Source organism: Aquarana catesbeiana, linkage group LG11 (assembly GCF_042186555.1).
Source record: "Aquarana catesbeiana isolate 2022-GZ linkage group LG11, ASM4218655v1, whole genome shotgun sequence".
NCBI lineage: Eukaryota > Metazoa > Chordata > Amphibia > Anura > Ranidae > Aquarana > Aquarana catesbeiana.
Window position 1 is genome coordinate 282,024,854 of NC_133334.1, and position 21,743 is coordinate 282,046,596.

The 21,743-nt window shown below is 47.4% G+C and overlaps 1 protein-coding gene across 1 annotated transcript in view; it reads right to left on the reverse strand.

The window, feature by feature from the left end:
- LOC141112851 (serine/threonine-protein kinase Nek11-like) overlaps positions 1-21,743 on the reverse strand; it is a 274,187-nt gene that overhangs the window by 47,342 nt on the left and 205,102 nt on the right. The window contains exon 13 of the mRNA XM_073605945.1: positions 1,982-2,097. Coding sequence (XP_073462046.1) covers positions 1,982-2,097 — 116 coding nt within the window. The remainder of the gene's footprint in view (positions 1-1,981; positions 2,098-21,743) is intronic.

A 21,743-nucleotide genomic window follows, 5' to 3' on the forward strand; every position in this document is an offset into this window, starting at 1 on the left:
TACTCACTGTTAATATGTGGCCTTCAGGCTCACATGGACGCTCCATCCTCGAACAGATCTGTCATCGGTAGGAAGCAGCACAAGCATTGTGTATGGTTTACCAGCAACAATAGATATTTCTGATGTCTTTTTATCTGTGTCACCATGGCAACCCCTAACGGCACGCAATACAAAGCCAAAATCAGGTATTGTCCAAAAACCTCACCTATAGGAGGAGATCATCATCTATAGGTGTTTAGTACACACACAACATCCACATAATGGTGGTCATACACAATTTAATAAATGATCGATTTTTTTTTCAATCAATCTATAGTCAACCCATTTGATAAATTTGCCACATAATGGGGGAGTGGATATCGATCGATAGTCAAGATACAATTGTAATTTGCAATAATGAGGTGTCGATCGCAGCTCTGCTTCCACTATCTAACCTCATCATCTAAAAGGGGTCTTCAAACTACGGCTCGTGGGGCACATCCAGCCTGCTGATGTGGGGGGGGGGGGCTTTGATGTGAAAGGGGGGCTCTGATATGGGGGGGGGGCTCTGATGTGGAGAGGGGTTCTGATTTAAAAGGGGGCTCTGATGTGAAAGGGGGAGGTTCTAATGTTAAGTCAGGGGGCTCTGGTGTGGGGGGGGGGCTGATGTGAAGGGAGGGCTCTGATATAAAAGGAGGGGCTCTGATGTGAAGGGGGGCTCTGATATGAAAGGGGGGCTCTGATATAAAGGCAGGGGGGGCTCTGATGTGAAGGGGAGGCTCAGATATAAAAGGAGGGGCTCTGATGTGAAAGGGGGGCTCTAATATAAAAGGGGGGCTCTGATGTGAAGGGGAGACACTGATGTGAAGGGGAGGCTGTGATATGAAGGGGGGTTCTGATGTGATGGGTGGGAACTCTGATATAAAGAGAGGCTCTGATGTGGGGGGTCTGATGTGAAAGGGGGGCTCTGATATAAAAGGGGGGGGCTCTGATGTTGGGAGGGGGCTCTGATGTGAAGGGGAGGTTCTGATGTAAAAGGGGAGGGCTCTGATTTGAGGGGGAATCTGATATGTGGGGAGCGCTCTGATGTGAAGGGGGTTCTGATGTGATGGGTGGGGACTCTGATATGAAGGGAGGCTCTGATGTGAAAGGGGGGCTCTGATGTGGGGGGGGGGTCTGATGTAAAAGGGGGGTTCTGATATAAAAGGGGGGGGCCTGATGTGGGGAGGGGGCTCTGATGTGAAAGGGGGGCTCTGATGTGGGGAGGGGGCTCTGATGTGAAATGTGAAGGGGAGGTTCTGATGTAAAAGGGGACGGCTCTGATGTGAGGGGGGATATGATATGTGGGGGGAGCTCTGATGTGAAAGGGTGACTCTGATATGAAGGGGGGGGCTCTGATGAGGGGGGTCTGATGTGAATGGGGGGCTCTGATATAAAATGGGGGGCTCTGATGTGAAGGGGTTTCTGATGTGAAGGGGTGGGCTTTGATGTAAGGGGGGGTCTGATGTGAAAGGGGGTACTTCAATGTGGGGAGGGTTCTGATGTGAGGGGGTTTCTGATGTGAAGGGGTGGGCTTTGATGTAAGGGGGACTCTGATGTGAAGGGGGCTCTAATGTGAAGGGGGGGCTCTGATGTGAAGGGGGATTCTGATGTGAAGGGGGATTCTGATGTGAAGGGGGGTTCTGATGTGAGGGGAGGCTCTGATGTGAATGGGGGGCTTTGATGTGAATGGGGGGGCTTTAAAGTGAGGGGGGTTTGAAGTGAAGGGGGGGCTCTGATGTGAATGGGGGGCTTTGATGTGAAGGGGGGGCTTTGATGTTAGAGGGGCGCCTGATATGAAGGGGGAGATATAGAAATGTGTATGGCTTCCATAGCACACATAATGTATCAGATATAGAGGCCAATATTCTACCCAGTCTAAGAAACTTCCAGAGGGTTATAGATCCCTCCAATTCATAGATCCCTCCAATCAGAGATGTGTTTTTCCAATGACGGTACTCACCTGCTGCTCTGACAGAGGTAATGATAGAGTCAATACTGAACTAGGGCTGCTCTCCTCCTCCTCATCTTCGCTCTCCTCCTCCTCCTTCTCGCTCTCCTCTTCTTCTCTGAGGACATCTGTAGGGACAGCAGAGGGATTCAGTAAATCTGAATAATAACTGAATGCCATTTAATTAGCAAAAGTCTGATGTAACATAAACAATGACATTTTATGAAATAAAATACCGTCTCACCTTTTCTTCATCCTTTTTGATAAATCAGTGATGCTGATCTCCTGCAACCTCTTTCCACCACTTCCTGTCTACATGCTCCGGCTCCAGTGTCAGCTGCACATTATTACTCACTTCTTAATATGTGTATAATGTGAAGTGCGTGCGGATACGGCCGCTCGCGGTCTCTACCATGTGACATAGTGACAACACAGGAGCACAGCTGGTAGATTGTGGCCACCCCATTACAGGAAGTGCCTGAATAAGGACCTTCATGGCAGGATCACCAGGGATTATAAGGAAAAGCTGTTTTAAATTGGACAGGAAGTTATGGCTATTCAATTGTTTGCGAATGTGATCATTTTGATTGAATCACACAGCATTGAAGCACATATTGCCACCATGAGTCGATTGGCCAGGACGGGCTTTGTTGATTGTTTTGCATCAGTTGGCAGCGATGAGATACTTTGTTCATGAATACAATCATATTCCAATCAACCAAGCTATGAGATTACATGGTGGAAACAGAGATGCAAATGATAATTTACAATGGGTGTGGGTATAGTGGGGGCCTAACATTGGATTTTCAGGCGCCCCTCGGCCATGTGGGATCCCCCCCCCCCTCCTGTCTCTGGCCTTTGGTCCTCTCTGGGTGCAATCTCTGGGAGCCCTGGTATGTGATGTGAACTTGATACGTTATATAGACTGATTACTGCATGTATTTTTTCTAATTATATCTCTTTATATAGTTGTTGTCACAGATCAGCTGCGGAGCTGATCTGTGTCTCACCTTTACTGCTGTAGGCCGGCTGGCACCTGTTGTTCCACTAGCTTGTGTTCAGCTCTGCTGCACTCTGCAGCTATGGGTGTCGCCGGCCTCACCTGCTGCCTAATATATGATTCCTTCCTGCTACTTCCTGTCCAGCCCCTCATGTGCTTCCCTATTTAAATCCCTTTCAAACCAGCTACTGGTTGCTTGAGCAACATTTGTTTTCGGAGCTCCCTTTGTGTAACCTGCCTTAACCTGACCTCTCGTGAACTGATCTCTTGTGTACCGACTCGGCTTGTTCTGATTACGTTGTCTGCAGCCCGCCTTAACCTTGGTTCACTATCCGACTCTCCTTTTGCTTCATCCATCCATCTGACAGTGTCTCCTGGTACTTCCCTAGTGAGTAGGGTGAACCCGGGGGTCGTGACCTGGGGTCAGCACGCAGCTAAGCCCAAACCCTCGTGAGGGGGTCCCTGGCAGAATACCGGCTGGCCCTTAGACTACACGCCCTGGGGGATCCCGTGTCACCTGCTCGCCTGTGGGCTCACTGTAAGTAGTACCGTGACAGTTGTACTGTAGCGCTTTATTACTTCCTGAAGAAGCCAATTTGGCGAAACATGTAGAAGACAAGAGTGTGCTTGGGACTCAGTATAATGTAATAACACATTGTCCAATTATAGATAATACACATATAGTTACACGTTTATGAATTTTCATTTTTGTATAAATAAAATATATACTTTTTAATATTTACCTTTTTGGTGGTCTTAAATGGCACCTGTAAAATCCCATCCTATCTTTGTCAAAATGTGATAATTTACAATTGTATCGTAACTACTGAAAATTGCTTTAAAATTACATTAAACCCCCATAAACACGAGCGGAATATCGGGAGACAACGGCCGGTTAAAAAAAAAAAAAACGGGCGACATTCTGCCCGTGTGTTTGTCGATCTGTCTGATAGAAGCCGGCTGTTTGGACAGTTTCTGAAAGACTTACATACTGGAAAAGCAGCATCTGACCGACTCCCAATCTGCCCTCTCAGCCAATGGCAGAGAGCGCTGATCAGAGTCTTCTGGTGGGGCGGGGGGAGATCACTGGACTAACCTCGCATGGTTAGTACAGCGGCTCCGACTGGGGCTGACAGTTTTTTTTTTTTTTTTTGAACCCATGGGGTTAAGCAAGCAATTGGCCATGCATGTGCAGTGCACACTCCATGCCAACCATGGGCAGCTGGAGCAAGTGGGCAGAGAATGGGCCCAGGGTGGTACACCCATTCTATGGCATGCATTAGCAGGGAGGCACAGTTCCATATTCTTGTTCTGGGCACTGGCTGAACCCGTACTGGTACTGCCCTGGGCCTACAGGAAGTGGGGTGGATGACCCTAGGCCTGGTAGAGACCAGCACTGGACCTCAGAGTGGTGAGTCTGTAGAGGACATCACCAGTGAGAAGGTGAGCATTGCATTGTTTTATTTTTTATTTTAACAGTTTCAGTGAAATATAAAAAAAAAATAGCCTAGAATTGGGCTGCAAAGGCAAACAGTAGATCCTTTGTGTTTTCCGGCCCTCTGTATCCTCTTTTTGAAGGCAACACTCAAAGAAACCGGTTTCCTTTCACTACCTGTTGCACCTTTGTTGGATACTGAAGAGCACCTGGTACAAAGGCTCATTATTTAACTTGTAATGGTTAAAAGCATCAAATACAGCCAACACGTTTCAGGGGAAAAGCCTCCCCCTTCTTCAGGGCTTGAGCAGCTGATGCTAATAAAATAAGGACAGAATGCACAAAGGGATCTGTGTTAAGGTTTGACGAAGACCGGCGTCTCCTGATGGTACTAAATGCAGCTCTATAGACTTTTGTACCACATCCAAGAATTTACTGTCTGGTGACCACTTCCTTTGTCGCTATCAGAGAGGTAGCAGCCTAGGAACAAAACAGGGTCCACCTATACTCAGGGCCGGGGGGGGGGAGGCAGGGGCAGAAGGGGAACCTGCCCTGGGCGCTATCTGTTTGTGCAGTGCAGGGGGCATGCTGGGAGTTCCCCTCTCTCTGCCTCTCACTGACAGACAGGAGTGACTGCAGTGTCACTCCTGTCAGCAGGGATTTTTTTCGTGTGGACTGTGGTGGTACCTCCTGCACTAACCCTCTGCTCCCCGCTGGGCACTGTCACTTGTAAACAGAGAAGTGGCTCCCTGTGCCGATTCTGTGTTCACATATGACACAGCGAGCAGCAAGTGACCGTTCAAGAGGAGCAGCTGCCAGGAGGCTAGGCATGGATCACTCTGCAGTAGTTCTGTACTGGGCAGTTGCGGGAGGACGTAGAAGATCTATGTGTACTGTGTACTGGGTGGTCACAAGAGGAGGTGGGGGGTCTTTGTACTGGACGGTCATGGGAGGAGGTGGGGGGTCTTTGTACTGGGCGGCTGCTGAGAGTTGGCGGGAGGTCTGTGTACTGGGGGGGGGGCTGGGATGTGGCGGGAGCACTGTGTATTTGGTGGTTAGGAGGAAACGGGAGATGGTGTTTTGGGGGTTAGGAGGTGGGGGAGATTGTGTATTGGGGGACTAGGAGGTGGGGGGAGCTCTATGTATTAGGGGTCAAGGAGGTGGGGAGAGTTCTGTGTGTTGGGGGTTGCTAGGAGGTGGGGGGAGCTCTGTGTATTTGGTGGTTAGGAGGAAACGGGAGATGGTGTATTGGGGGTTAGGAGGTGGGGGATGATTGTGTATTGGGGGACTAGGAGGTGGGGGGAGTTCTGGGTATTTGTGGGTTAGGAGGTGAAGGGAGATGGTGTATTGGGGGTTAGGAGGTGGGGGGAGTTGGTGTATTGGGGGGGCTAGGAGGTGGGGGGGTAATTGTGTATTGGGGACTAGGGGGTGGGGGGAGTTCTGTGTATTTGGGGGTTAGGAGGTGAGGGGAGATGGTGTATTGGGGGACTAGGAGGTGGGGGGAGCTCTGTGTATTGGGGGACAAGGAGGTGGGGGGAGCTCTGTGTATTTGGGGACTAGGAGGTGGGGGGGGGCTATGTGTATTGAGGGGTACTAGGAGGTGGGGGGAGTTCAGTGTATTTGGAGGTTAGGAGGTGAGGGGAGATAGTGTATTGGGGGACTAGGAGGTGGGGGGAGCTCTGTGTATTTGGGAACTAGGAGGTGGGGCTCTGTGTATTGAGAGGTACTAGGAGGTCAGGGGAGTTCGGTGTATTTGGGGGTCAGGAGGTGAAGGGAGATTGTGTATTGGGGAAATAGGAGGTGGGGGGGGGGACTCTGTGTATTGAGGGGTACTAGGATGTGGGGGGAGTTCAGTGTATTAGGGGTTGCTAGGAGGTTGGGGGAGCTCTGTGTATTTGGGGGTTAGGAGGTGAAGGGAGATGGTGTATTGTGGGACTAGGAGGTGGGGGGAGCTCTGTGTATTTGGGGACTAGGAGGTGGGGGGCTTTGTGTATTGAGGGGTATTAGGAGGTGGGGGGAGTTCGGTGTATTAGGGGTTGCTAGGAGGTTGGGGGAGCTCTGTGTATCAGGGGGTGTTAGTAGGTGGGGGGAGATCTACGTATTAAAGGGTGCTGGGACATGGGGGGAAATCTGTGTATTGGGTGTGCTAGAAGTTTCAACCCTACGGGGTTGAACAAAAAAAAAAGAAAAACGAATAGTGTGTACCCGGCTTTAGATGGTAAATCTCTTATGAGGATTTAGGGATTGGGTGTACATAGACACCATGTCTATTGACACAGCACCACCCATGTATAGTGTGAACGGGGCACATAGAAAACAATTGTTTTACAAATATGGTTTCCTGGACCTGCACGTTCATCTTTATAACTATTTCCAGCATTAGATAAAAGCTTCATCTTTGCCAAGTAACAGTGTACTGACAGGTTCTCTTCATCCCTTGTCCGCACAAGCTAGCAAATCTCCCAGGACTCGTCACTGGCTGAATAAACACGACTTTTGCTACAGGTCAAATATTATTTTTTCCTGTTGATACGAAAATGAATTCCCCTCTCCCCCCCGCCCAACCTGGAGATTTGATATACTTCTGCTCCAGGCTGTACAATTAAATTGGGGTTTTCTTGCTGCAGAATGCGGCGTGGCTCTAATGCTGTACGATGCAGAGGCCGGTAGCACTCTACCGATAGAGAATTCTGTTTGCTTTGCTACTTTATTACTTATCAATAATAAATGACTCTATATTGGTGAGATGCTTCTGGTTTCCTGTGCTGTTTGCAGAAGGTTACATTATCACGGAAAGATCGTGACAGGCAGTAATGGCCATCTGTCTCGTCTTATTAGATCGCACACTAACGAGAGGAGACTCCCAATCTAAGGTGAAGTATGGGGACTAAAGGGTAATGTTCCTCTAGCAGACCTCACTGACTTAGATAGCGATACACTATGTGCACACCTCACCATCACATCTATAGCACCTTGTTGGCCATCTCATTCCATAACCACAGACATTAATATGAGGTTGGTCCCCTCTTTGAGGCCATAACCACTCTTTTGGGAAGGCTTTCCACAAGATTTTGGAGTGCATCTGTTGGAATTTGTGTCCATTCAGCTTAAAGAACTTTCGTGAGGTTAGGTACTGATGCTGAATTAGAAGACCTGATTCATAATCAAGTTCCAGTTCATCCCAAAGGCGTTCAGTAGGATTGAGGTCAAGGCTCAGTGTAGACCACTCCAGTTCTTCCCAAAGGTAGTCAGTAAGGGTCAGGTTGAGGCTCGGTGTAGACCACTGCAGTTCATCCCAAAGGTGTTTAGAAGGGTTGAGGTCAGGGCTCTGCGCAGGCCACTTGAGTTCTTCCACACTAAGCTCATCAAACCATGTCTTCATGGATTTGGTTCACCCGAATTGTCCTTAGTTGTATGAATAAGCCTATTTATTTGTGAGATCAGGTATTGATGTTGGATGAGAAGACCTGGCTAACCATTGGTGGTCCAATTCATCCTAAAGGTATTCAGCACGATTGAGGTGAGGGATATGTGCAAGCTACTTAAGTACTTCCACACCAAGTTAATCAAGCCATGCCTTTATGAATTCGCATCACCCGTTTTGGGCTTAGTCGCAGATCTACCCCTACAAATAAGCTGAATTGTGGTGAAACACGTTAGAGGGATGGGGCCTTGAGGCAGGGAATGTCTAGCAAGCTAGCTTGGCTGAACAAAGACTGACAGGTGATGTCATCATGGTGCAACTTCGTATCCTCATTTGTTATGACCCACTGAGTGAGGATGAGCCCTCCTGGAGCAGCAGACAAGCATGGGGGGCTTTCAGCAACACCCAACCTTCTAACATGTCTTTTTTGGATCTGGCTTTGTACACAGGGGGGCACAGTCATGCTGAAACAGAAAAGGGCCTTCACCAAACTGCTACCACAAGGTTGAATGCACACAATTGTCTAAAACCAGTGATGGTCAACGTACTTCATAGGGGGGCCTGATGTGTGACCCCTGACATCACCAAAGGGTAGCACATGATATTCAGTGAATGGAATGCTACATAGAAATTTGTCAGAGACTGAAGATATGTAACAGGAGGACTGAAAACATGATATAGTAATTGTTTCAGATGAGACATACTTCAGGATCCAGTCATAGCCTAGAGACGCATTCCATAAGACTCCTAGAGAGCACGCCGATTACAGATCCTTCAGAAATCAACGTTTGGGCTCCACACAGCCAACCTTAAATTGTACTTGTGCCGCATTTGTTATTTTTCTCAGCAAGATCCATAAACAATCTAAAAGGAAAAAAAAACCCACAAAGAGAGAATGTGGATGGACAGCACAGAAAAAAAATGTAAGAATAGTGTCAAAGTAATAAACTAAACCATAAACTAGTCCAGGTGGAACGCTACAGTTAATGAGATACTTCCTTTGTAAAAAAAATGACTTATGCCAGCCGCAACTGTGCTAAGAAATGTGATAAGATCTGGACTAGTTTGGTTGATGCCAAAGGTTTGACCATATAAAGTATTGAGTCTTACTGCCTTTTGCTATTCATAGTTGAGGTGAGGGCCCTCCACTATCCTATCACGCTCCTTGGGCCTCATTGGAGATAAGTATGCACTACATATATCTCTCCCCTCCCCCACCTATTTTCTATTTTTATTTTTCAATTTCTAATCTTATGGCCCCTCCTTGGTTATATCTAACAGTTGCTTTGGTGGCCCTAATTTACTGTGGCCTTCCAAAGCTTACAATTCCTAAATTCATGTTCCCAATGTATTTGCCTTTATATATACTCTATGTGTGCCGACTGACCAGGGGTCTGAAATGTCTTTGCATGGTGTAGCATTAACAGAATCCTTCACTAGAAAGACCTCAACTTAGTAATTTGGAGGAATGACCACGTAACTTTTTGCCAAATAGTGTACCTACAGACTTTGGAGGAAAGAAGGAAAGGGGGAACAGAGGAAGAATCATAGTAAATACTACTGACTGCGGGCTCCATTCTGATCATTTTTGCCAAAGGACCCCAAGTGTTACTTGATAAAAATGAGAGTCCCTCAAACCTTCCTTGTTAGGAACACTGGGAATGTCATTGCTGGCCTCCCTCCGAAATATTAATTGCTTGTCTGCTATGTTAATCCTCTGGCTTCAATACTTTGAGTCACTTACCCATGGGTTAGCAGATCAGGGAAAAGCAAGAAGAAAATGCATGTTTCCTCCAAGTGTCTTCGGTCTGGTCAGATGATAGGGGGGGTCCTCTTCTTCTCTTACTGTTGTCGGAGGTAGGCAGTTCTGAATTCTGTGGAGCTCCATTGCGCTCAGGTAATAACCTTTTCTGCAGAATTCTCCTGTGAGCCAGGGCCTCCATGACTAAGCACTCTCTGGGTTGTGTCCAGGAAACCCTGGGCCAAGGCTGGGACAAGGGGTGGGCAGGAGGGAGGGTCATCCTGGGCGCAGTGGTGGGGGGCACCCCCTCATTGTACAATCCAGATCAGTGGCTGGCACACTATGTTCCAACATGCCCACTCTCCATCCCATCCATTCACAGCTGAAACAAAATACAAAGTGCACACACAACTGCTTTCTAGATGCTAGAAAACAAGCAATTGGCCATGCATATGCAGTGCACATGCCAACCATGGGCAGCTGGAGCACGTGGGCAGAGAATGGGCCCAGGGTGGTACACCCATACTAAGGCATGCATTAGCAGGGAGGCACAGTTCCACATTCTTGTTCTGGGCACTGGCTGAACCCGTACTGGTACTGCCCTGGGCTTACAGGAAGTGGGCTGGATGACCCTAGGCCTGGTAGAGATCCAGCGCTGGACCTTAGAGTGGTGAGTCTGTAGAGGACATCACCAGTGAGAAGGTGAGCATTGCATTGTTTTATTTTTTATTTTAACTGATTCAGTAAAATATTTTTTTGAAAAAAACTAGAACTGGGCTGTAAAGGCAAACAGTAGATCCTTTGTGTTTTCCGGCCCTCTGTATCCTCTTTTGAAGACAACACTCAAAGAAACCGGTTTCCTTTCACTTCCTGTTGCACCTTTGTTGGATACTGAGGAGCGCCTGGTACAAAGGCTCATTATTTAACTTGTAATGGTTAGGCGCATCAAATACAGCCAACACGTTTCAGGGGAAAAGCCTCCCCCTTCTTCAGGGCTTGAGCAGCTGATGCTAATAAATAAGGACAGAATGCACAAAGGGATCTGTGTTAAGGCTTGACGAAGACCGGCGTCTCCTGATGGTACTAAATGCAGCCCGATAGACTTTTGTACCACATCCAAGAATTTACCGTCTGGTGACCACTTCCTTTGTCGCTATCAGAGAGGTAGCAGCCCAGGACCAGAACAGGGTCCACCTATACTCAGGGCCGGGGGGAGGCAGGGGCATCTTCCCTGGGCGGTGCAGTGCAGGGGGCATGCAGGGAGTTCTCCTCTCTCTGCCTCTCACTGACAGACAGGAGTGAATGCAGCATCACTCCAGTCAGCAGAGATTTTTTTTCGTGTGGACCATGGTGGTACCTCCTGCATTAACCCTCTGCTCCCCGCTGGGCACTGTCACTTGTAAACAGAGAAGTGGCTTCCTGTGCCGATTCTGTGTTCACATATGACACAGCGAGCACCAAGTGAGAGTTCAAGAGGTGCAGCTGCCAGGAGGCTAGGCATGGATCAGTAGTTGCTGCAGTAGTTCTGTACTGGGCGGCCAAGGGAGGAGGTGGGGGAGGTCTGTGTACTGGGCGGCAGTAGGAGGAGGCAGGAGATGTTGTATTGGGGAGCTAGGAGGTGGGGGGAGATTGTGTATTGGGGGGGGGGTTACTAGGAGGTGGGAGGAGCTCTGTGTATTGGAGGGGGTAATAGGAGGTAGGGGAAGTTCTGTGTACTTGGGGGGGGGGTTCTAGGAGCTGGGGGAGGTCTGTGCATTGGGGGCCGCAAGAGGAGGCAGGAGATGGTGTATTGGGGGGCTAGGATGTGGGGGAGCTCTGTGTATTCGGGGGGGTTCTAGGAGGTGGGGGGGAGCTCTATGTATTGGGGGGTACTTGGAGGTATGGGGGTGCTCTGTGTATTAGGGGGTGCTAGGAGATTGGAGGATCTCTGCGTATCAGGAGGTGTTAGGAGTGGGGGATATCTATGTATAGGGGGTGCTGGGACATGGGGAGATCTGTGTATTGGGGGATGCTAGATGTTTGGGGGAGATCTATGTATCAGGGGATGCTGGAAGGTGGGGGAGATCTGCGTATTGGGGGTGCTATGGGGTGAGGGATCCCTGTAGTGGGCAGGAAGGGGGACCTCTGTTCTTGGGGGGGCTAGAGGTGGGGGGAGCTCTGTACTAGCAGGGATGGGAGGAGGGGTAAGCAGTTTCCAATCTTTGCCCTGGGCACTGCTTTACATACTGCTTGATATTTCAATGGCGTATCTGCTCCTTTGACGGAGCAATCCATCGGTACCAACTTTCACTTTTATTGGTCCAGAGCCATCACCCAGGAAGAGGGACAGGAAGTGACAGAAATTCTTCTCATTGGGGCTGCAGACTGAAATAAAGACAGAGGATCTAACCTTACACCGCTTTATCCAGAACCAGAAAAAAAAGGTTTTTGGTTAGAGTGCCATTGTATTGTCCCTTCCCTATTATGTAACTCCCCTGACGGGGTCTAATTCAGCCACTGCTGGGTAATGTATCTCTACTAACTAACCACGAAGTAAAAGCAATGTTCTCCGTTTGTTTTTCCTCTGCCTTCAGTGGAGACATCAATTAGCTGCTGTCTAATGAGCCCCTGCGGCGTTCTCCAGTCAAAGTGTCAGCCGGCTATTACCGGACATCAATGCACCATGTGTCAGATGGCTGAGCCGCCATGGGAAGGGGATTGGGGCCAAGTCACTGTGTAAAATTCGACATCAATCAGATAATGAACTTGGATGTTCGATCCTAATATAGATATCAACCCAATCACTAAAAACTCCTACAACCTTTAATGTTGCCGTCATTTTAAAAGTTGATTTTAATCAATGTACTGTAAACATGCAGCAATCACTAAACTCCCACTCCAGGAGTCAACATTATTGCTCCTTAGTGCTTTCCCCCTGGAGTCCCACCCTCCTCAGTGCCCCAAACCCCCCCACACCTGGAGCCCCCACTTTCAGTGCCCCCCTACTTCTCAGTACTTCCCCCCTGGAGCCCCCCTCCAGTGTCCCCTCCACCTGGAGCCTTCCTCACTGTTTCCCCCCCCCAAAGCCCACCTGCCACTGTACTCCCACCCCAGAGCCATCCCCTTTAGTACCCCCCCCCCACCTGGAGCCCCCCTCCTTAGTACTCCCCCTATAAAGCCCCCTCTTCAGTGGCCCCCTTACCCCCTTACTCAGTGCTCTCCCCCTGGAGCAACAGCCCCCCCCCCCCCCCATTCAACATTTTCACTAAAGCCCAACTGCAGGGCTAACTTCAGCTACTCCTCAATGCATTTCCCATGAAACCCCATTCCCCAGGGCTCTCCCATGGAGCCCCCTTCAGTGTTCCCCCCACCTGGAGCCCTCACTCACTGTTCCCCCCCATAGCAGACCTACTTCAGTACTCCCCCCACCCCCAGGACACACACTTCTGTGCCCCCTTCCCACGTCTCATTATTATCATTATATCCCCCCGGAACTCCCCTTCAGTGCCCCTTCACCTGCAGCCCCCCCCTTCATTGCTTTCCTCCTCTTCCCCTAAGCTCGCCTGCCTCAGTCCTCCCCCCTGGACCCTCCCCCCTTAGTGACCCTCCAACCGCAGCCCCCCCCCCCACTTCAGTGGACCCCCTCAGTCAGTGCTCTTTCCTAGGAGTGCCATGCCCCATTCCCCCACTGTATTCTACACTTTTACTAAAGTCCAACTTCAGGACTCACCTCTACTGCTCCTTAGTGCTTTTCCCCCTGGAACCCCACACCTCAGTACTCCCCCATAAAGTCCACCCTCCTCAGAACTTTCCCCCTGCAACCCCCCTTCAGTGTCCCTTCTCCCACCTGAAGCACCCAATTGCTGCTGCCCCCGTAGCAGACCCGCCTCAGTACTCTTACCCCCAGAGCCACACACTTCAGTGCTCCATTCCCATCTAGAGCCTCTGCATTTCTTATTATTTACCCCCTGAAATTCCCCTTTAATGCCCTTCCCCCACCTGGAGCCCCCTCACTGCTCCCCCCCCCCTCCCCAAAGCCCACCTGTCTCAGTATTCTCATCTGGACTCCCCTTAGTTTCCCCCACAACTGCAGCCCCCCTCCTCAGTACTGCCCCATGGAGCCCCCACTTCAGTGGCCTCTCTCACTTAGTGCTCTCCCCCTTGAGCGCCATGCCCTTCCCCCGCTGTATTCTGCACTTCCACTGTATTCTACACTTTCACTAAAGCCCAACTCCATGGCTCACCCCTACTGCTCTTCAGTGTTTGCCCTGGAGCCCCCCTTCTCAGCTCTTCCCCCCTGGAGCCCCCACTCACTGCATCACTGCTTCCCCTTAAAGCCCCCCTTTCTCATTACCTGCCCTTCCTGGAGCCCCCCTTTAGTTTCACCCCACTTGGACCCCCCTATCCCGCTCCTTATCTACACCCCTGCTCTCATATACTGTAACTATTTAGCTGTTTATCCGGAGTTCAGATTCAATCTGATCTCTCCAGCTTTTCCATTATTTTTGGCTGTAGAGTTCCAAAAATAAGCAAGAAAAAGGTTTTTCTTGAAGTTCTCCACCTGCTGCCTGGTGGTAAATATACATGGAAACACAAAAACTGTACATTTTCTTTAATGCTGAGTAGTCCATCTATAGCAACTGATTATGGATAAGAAGACATAAAACACGGCATGAATAATGTCTAGCCTGGAAATTGGACCTATGACTCTTAGTGAGAGCGGAGCTGTCTGATCCTGTTCCATTTCACGCTCTAGTGGTAGACAAATTCCCATCCAGTCCTCCTCAGACACCATCATAGTGGTTCTTCAGTTAACCCGTCTTGCATAAGGTCAATGGTTCACTTCATCCCATTAGACATTGAGATGCAGAAAGCAAGCAGAGGCACAGGATATAAATGAATCGAAATCTGAAAGCTGAGACATTGCTGACTGTACATACACACTTACACATCGCTTTGAATTAAAGACCAAGGCCACCTCTAAAATGTAGCGCTACCTCTTCAAGGGTCGCTGGTAACCACCGGTTCTTCCCTAATAGTATAGAGGCTGCCCATACATCCTCTTCGTGCAACCACAAGCGTGGGGGGGGGGTTGGGGCACATAAATTATTTTTTTAATTACTAATAAAAAATAAATAATAATTTTACACTGTTGCTTTTATAAAAAAAAAAAGATTTTTTTTTAACTTTTATTGCTTTCACAAGGAATGTAAACATCTTTGTGGCAGCAAGCAGCACGTGACAGGCACTCTTTATGGAGGGATCTTTGGTCAATAAGACCCCAAATCCCTCCTCTGCACTTAAAAGCAATCAAAACACCAAGATCAGTGTTTAGCCTCATACACACGGTCGGACTTTGTACAAACTTTTCCCGTGGATTTTTGTACAAAGGGCGTTGGCCGTAAAAGTAATTAAGCATACACACGGCAGGACTTTTTCAGCCAACTTTCACCAAATCACATGGTTTTTCAGCTCTTTACCGCCACCCTTTGGTCAACTTCTGTATTGTTGTCTGATCTTTTGCATTGGTTCTGAACATGTGTGTTAGTACTTTGGACTAAAGTCCTATGGACTTGTGTACACACGATAGGATTTTGCACCATAGGACTTTTGTTGCCGGAAAGTTTGTCTGTTTGCACAGCCAACATTTGTCCGATGAAAACCGAAAAAGTTTGTCCGATGGAGCGTACACACGGTCGGATGTTGCCTTAAAACAGCTAATTTGCATGTTTGATGTCAAAAAGTCCTATCGTGTGTACGGGCCTTTAGCGTGCTTTTTGTTTTTTTGAAAATGGCGCCAATGACATCTGGGTAAACCGGAAGTGGTGTGAGGTCATCGCTTCCATGTTACCATAGTGGAGACCAAATCAAAGCCGATCCTGGCCTTCTTTGTGTGTCCAACTACGCGGCGGAAGTGCTGACTGGTAGCTCGGGTCTCCTCCCGGTGGGACGGGAGAGCCCGAGGAAGCCACAGAAGGCGGCGGGAGGAGGAGGGGGTGGGGAACGTACCCTCCCGTTGCTTGTAATAGCAATCGAGCAGCTAGTTAGATGTTTTGATTGCTATTACAAGAGAGCCGGCTGCCAGCTCTAAAAAGTGGTGCTTGGGGTGATGACTGCAGCTGCAGGCATTATCCCTGTACAACCATTTGAAGACCAGTGATGTACCAGGTATGTTACTGGTCGGCAGGTTGTTAAGGCCTCACAGCTGTAGACCATCAGGCAGGTTTCTTTGGCATCTGATTGCCTTGCACCACTGGACAGCTATAGGTAACCAGCGCATTCTCCAGAACCCTGCACAGTAACATGGGATCATTCTTCTCTAGGCTCTGGTAGACCCCAGATCTCTCTATAAAGAGTACCTGTCACCGCCAATTGCTATTACAGGGATATTTACTGTATATTCCCTGTGATAACAATAAAAGTGATCAAAAAAATTAAAAAGCGACAGTATGAAAATAAAATAATAAATAAATAATTTGGAAAAAAAAAAAAAAAAAATTTAAAGTGCCCCTTTCCCCCCGATGCTTGCGCGCAAAAGGCGAACGCACAGTCCCGCACACACGCAAACAGCAATCGTTCCACACATATGAGGTATCACTGCGACCGTCAGATCACGAACGATAATTCTAGCATCAGACCTCCTCTGTAAATCTAACATGGTAATCTGTAAAGGCTTTTAAAGCGTCACCTACGGATAGTACATTTTCCATCGTTTGTCGCAGTTGCGCAGGTGTGTGCAATTTTAAAGCGTACCGTACTAATCATTTGTGTTCCTAAAATTTCTTTTTTATGAAGCCTACGCCGGATTCCAATATAAAGTCCTGCCTGAGTGTTGAATCCCGTGCATTTATTCTCGTGAATGATTCAGAACGCCCTTTCATGGGAATGTTTGTGATTTTATCTCGTCGTCTTTGAAAACCTGTGCGCCCAATGAACAGACGGGAATACATTCAAATGCACTTTGCCGAATTCAAGACATAAAAATTTAGCATGACTTAAAAATTTATCTTATGTTGATGAAGGTAGGTCGGAGATGCTTACTAGACCAAATGAATGTGAAGCGGCGGCGGTTTTGTGAATTAAGTGATGTACAGAGGGACGTTTTGTTTTTGTGCCTTTCAGAAAAAGGCCATTTGTATCCCAGTAAACATGCCAGTCAGACGGGTATAAAGTGGAAGTGCTATAAATGGACCAATGAGAAAGCAGGCTTCCTCTCCGCTAGCTGTCAGGCCATTAACTCTCTGTGGAAGTGCCAGCTGTAGTTCTTGCAAATGACTGCAACCTTCAAGCAGCAGGCCAGAGAACTGGGGATACTAAGGCAAATTTACAAATTCAACGCTTTTTTTTTCTTATCCCATTCTTGTAAGATTAGGAAGAAACTGCAGTTTATGCATGTAGGGCAATTCAACAAATTTACTTTAATTGCATCCATTAGCTGCTTACCTTTTCTTAATCCCTGCATTCAGTTTGGCTGCTGCTGGTAGATTTGGTGCTTGGCCATTCAGGCTCCCAGCACTGTCACATGGAGGTCATAAAAGAGTCATCCACCTTGTGTAAGCTCCAGGTTTGGAGCTTACTGAGACTTTCAAGTAGATGCTTACCAGGGCTTCCAAGTAGATGCCAACCAGGGCTTCCAAGTAGATGCTTTCCAGGGCTTCCAAGTAGAAGTCAACCAGGACTTCCAAATAGATGCTTACCAGGGCTTCCAAATTATTGCCTACCAGGGCTTCCAAATTGATGCCTACCAGGGCTTCCAAGTAGATGCTCACCAGGACTCTCAAGTAGATGCTCACCAGGACTCTCAAGTAGATGCTCACCAGGACTTCCAAGTGGATGTTTAGCAGGGCTTCCAAGTAGATGCTTAGCAGGGCTTCCAAGTAGATGCTTACGAGGGCTACCAAGTTTCACCAGGACTTCCAAGTAGATGCTTACCAGGGCTTTCAAGTAGATGTATACCAGGGCTTCCAAGTAGATAATCACCAGGGCTTCCAAGTAGATACTCACCAGGGCTTTCAAGTGAATGCTTACCAGGGCTTCCGAATAGATGCCTACCAGGGCTTCCAAGTAGATGCTCAACAGGACTTCCAAGTAGATGCTTACCAGGGCAGCCAAGTAGATGCTCACCAGTACTTCCACATAGATGCTTACCAGGGCTTCCAAGTGGACGCATACCAGGGCTTCCAAGTAGATGCTCACCATGATTTCTAAGCAGATGCTTACCAGGGCTTCCAAATAGATGCCTACCAGGGCTTCCAAGTAGATGCTCACCAGGACTTCCAAGTAGATGCTTACCAGGGTTTCCAAGTAGATGCTTACCAGGGCTTCCAAGTATATGCTTACCAAGACTTCCAAGTAGATTCTTAACAAGGCTTCAAAGAAAACGCTTACCGGGCCTGCCAAGTAGATGCTCACCAGTACTTCCACATAGATGCTTACCAAGGCTTCCAAGTGGACGCATAGCAGGGCTTCCAAGTAGATTCTTTACCATGGCTTCCTAGTAGAATGCCTACCAGGGCTTCCAAGTAGGTGCTCACCATGGCTTCAAAGTAGATGCTTATTATGGCTTCCAAGTAGGTGCTTACCAAGGCTTGCAAGTCAATACTTACCAAGGCTCCCTCTTTTCACTCCTAGCCTAGCAGAGAAGCAGGGCAGTGGAAAAAACAGTCAGCTGGCAGGCTACCACTTAAGTGAACCTGTTGCCTTGCCCTGCATGGTCAAAGCTTAGGTTTAACATAAGTGAGTTTTCATGACCCTAAGCTAAAGTGACCAGACATCGCCGGTTTCTAGGGACAGTCCCTAATTTTAGGGACTCCTAAATTTTTATCTCCTGTTTCCAGGAGAAAAAAGTCTCTGATTTTGTTCCCAGCTAAAAGAACGTGTTCTTGTTTTCTTTCCAGTTGTAATAACGGCACCCCCGGTCCAGGCGGCTGCTGGGTAATCCATCTTAGAAACATTTCTTGCGATTGGCCTGGCGCAGGAGGAGAGAGAGGAGGGGAATGGCTGCTCCTGGCTGGGTCCGGTGTTACTGATAATGTCACATACAGATATTACATGCTCAATGGCTTTTTATGTCTTTTCTGCCTTGTAGATAAAATAGTAAGGCTAGCTACATAAATCCAAAGGAAGCCAACTTTAAAGCGTGACTCCACTTTTTGTTGAGAAAAAAACACCCCCCTCTGGGTGATCAATGTACATTTGAAGGATTATAACAAACTTTGTTGCAGATTCCTACCTTTTGTTATTCTGTGTGTTTGTCTGTGTCTGTTATAGCAGGTCTAATGGGAGTGTTTTTTAAAATTAACTGTCAGGTATGGAGCTGCAGGGCACTAATAAGGAAATCTGCTGGGCCTGCATCCCTTTAGACGGGCTCCTCCTATTGAAAGTATCTCTCAAAAAATGACATTTTTGTTGCAGGGGATGCCTGAAATCTGACTTGTATCTTAGGCAGACTTCTGGGAAAATTGGTGAGCCAATCATAAAAGCAGGAAATTATGTTTCTGGGGCGTGGTCAGTACACACTCTGTGTACAGAAAACTCCAGGTAGCCATATTGTAATGCATTCTCAGAAGATTACATTGGCTGCAGATTGAAAAGGAAAGGTCATTTTTAATAACATTCAAATACAAAATGATTAGTGTCACAATCATATGCGCTATATTTCTTTCTCTTTATTTGCTATTTTTTTTCCCCACGAAAGTGGAGTTACCCTTTAAGGAAGTCTAAGTCATGCGGATTGTAGTACTACAGATCTGAACATTCAAATCTGCACTGCTGATGATGTCATTGTATTGGAAGCAACATGAAGCAATCTCTCCTAAAGATGGCATATTTTATGCAGACGGAATTGTAGGAGGAGGAAGACGAAATATATATCCTCTGACTTATTCTCACCTCCCCCGCATCTACGTTACCCCCCCCCCCCCCAACTGTTCTGCAGTCCTAACCCTGTGTACGTTCCATGAAGGAGCTTATGCAGGGTTGATGATGTCACATGAATCAGACCTGAGCGCTGCAACATTGGAGGAGGTCGAGTGCTTGCCCACACCTGGAAGCACCAAGTATTTTTCAGTGGCTCGGAAAGTGCAATATAGCAATGAAGGAGTGCGAGGAAAGGGAGTATAAATGGGTCAGGAGATGGAGGGCAAGAGGTCTTTTTAAGGGGACCCAATATATAGATCTCCATTTTCCACCGTAATGCCCTGTACAAACAATCCGATTTTCCGACAACAAATGTTGGATGTGAGCTTGTTGGCGGAAAGTCCGACCGTTGTGTACGCTCCATCGGACATTTGTTGTCAGACTTTCCGCCAACAAATGTTGGCTAGCAGGTTCTGAATTTTTTCCGCCAACAAATGTTTGTTGGCGGACTTTCCGATCGTGTGTACACAAGTCCATCGGGACAAAAGTCCACGCATGTTCGGAAGCAGAAGCGGTCGGTCTTGTAGACTAGCGTTCATAATGTAGAATTAATATTCGTGACGCGGCAAATTATGAAATCTCCAAATGCAGCGCACAATTCTCTTCTTCTTTAATGGGATAATAATGAAGCTGCTTTACTGGTGATACTGATGGAGTTATTGCAAACGAATTTTCAAAGGCTTTTTTTTTTTGAGTGATATCAAGAATAATAATAATAGCGCTAAATGAAAAACGCAAAAAGAAAAGCGCGAATCAACACTCACCAAACTTCTACTAACACAAAATTAGCAGAAGGAGCCCAGAAGGTGGCGCTAAAGAGCTGAAAAACAACGTAGTACTTCACTACATTCGGAATTGTTGGCCATCATTTGTGTGACCGTGTGTATGCAAGACAAGTTGGAGCCAACAACCTTCCAACGAAATTCCATGGTTTTGTTGTCGGAAAGTCTGATCGATCGCGTGTACGGGGCAGAAGAGTTACAGAAGCTTACTATTGACCAGCTGGGCCCCAGTGAGGTTCTGGACTTCCAAAATAGTCCTTTTTTTTTTACCCATAGCCCTTTCACCCTCAGTGAATGTGGTAAAGCTTCACTTTGTAAAGAATTCCAAATCAGGTGCAAGGAAAATAACAAAAAAAAAAACTGCATTTTTGCTCTACATGATTGGATGATGGAAATCAGCAGAACTTTACCACATTCACTAAGCTCTGAGGAAAATGAGTGCAACTGCACTTGCGAAATGCCCAATCTATTTGCTTTTAGTAAATCAACCCCACGACCTCTTTAAATATTGGCATATGCTGTAATTCCCCTTCCAGCTAAAGTCCCTTCAGGTCTATAGTTCTACTCAAGACCTTGCTGTTTCCATCGCTTCTACGTTTCCCTAATTGCTTCTAGATTATCATCTCCATGAGTAGGCAAATAGGAGTTCCCCCCGTTTAATGTATCACAGTTAAATGCCTGAGTTCAGTATGGAAGATCAGCATTATGCTCGTTATTACACATCACAATTAAAAAAAAACACCTCTGCCCGCTGACAGCAGAACACAATGCACAAGCGGCTGCAATAACCGATCTCCATCTCATGCCAAACAGACACCCGCAGCAGCAATTAAGCCATGAAAATAATGATAAAGTTGACTCCGGAGTCATGCAATTAGGAGATCAGTCCTGAATATTGCTGGTTTCTTGAAAGGCTCCGTGACTTGTTGTATGTTCATATATCTTCACCCTTTCACCCAAAGTAGGATCACTAGTGAAACCTTCTCTTGCCCTCGGGTTAATATGACCACGGGTAATTATCTTTAATTGGCTATGTTGTTGCTATTAGTAGAGCGTCTAATTAACTCCTGAGCTAGACATAACAGCAGAACTCAGAAATGATCCCATTACAAAAGGGCCAAGTATATGTATGTAGCACCAGACAGCGGGAGAATTGTCGCGTCTATTGTTCTGCTCAGTGTTGGGTAGGCTGCGCGGTTTTATTCGGTTTTCGTGGATTGTGTTAAACAGAAGTTTTGAAAAACAGCACAGTACTAATCCAATGATGCGTTGACCCAAGCAGCTAGTGTGTTTGTTATAGTGTGGGTGGACGGAGGGTGTCTAGGCTGTGTTAAAGGTGGTGTGGGGCCAGTACTAGAATGGGGAAAAGTTGACAGACTTGAGCAATGAGTACTGGAAATACTGTTATCTTTGTAGTAATTGTTTCTATGTTTAATGCACAACAAAGTCTCATTCATCTTCCTGAGGAAGCAGAATAATTCTATGAAACGCATAG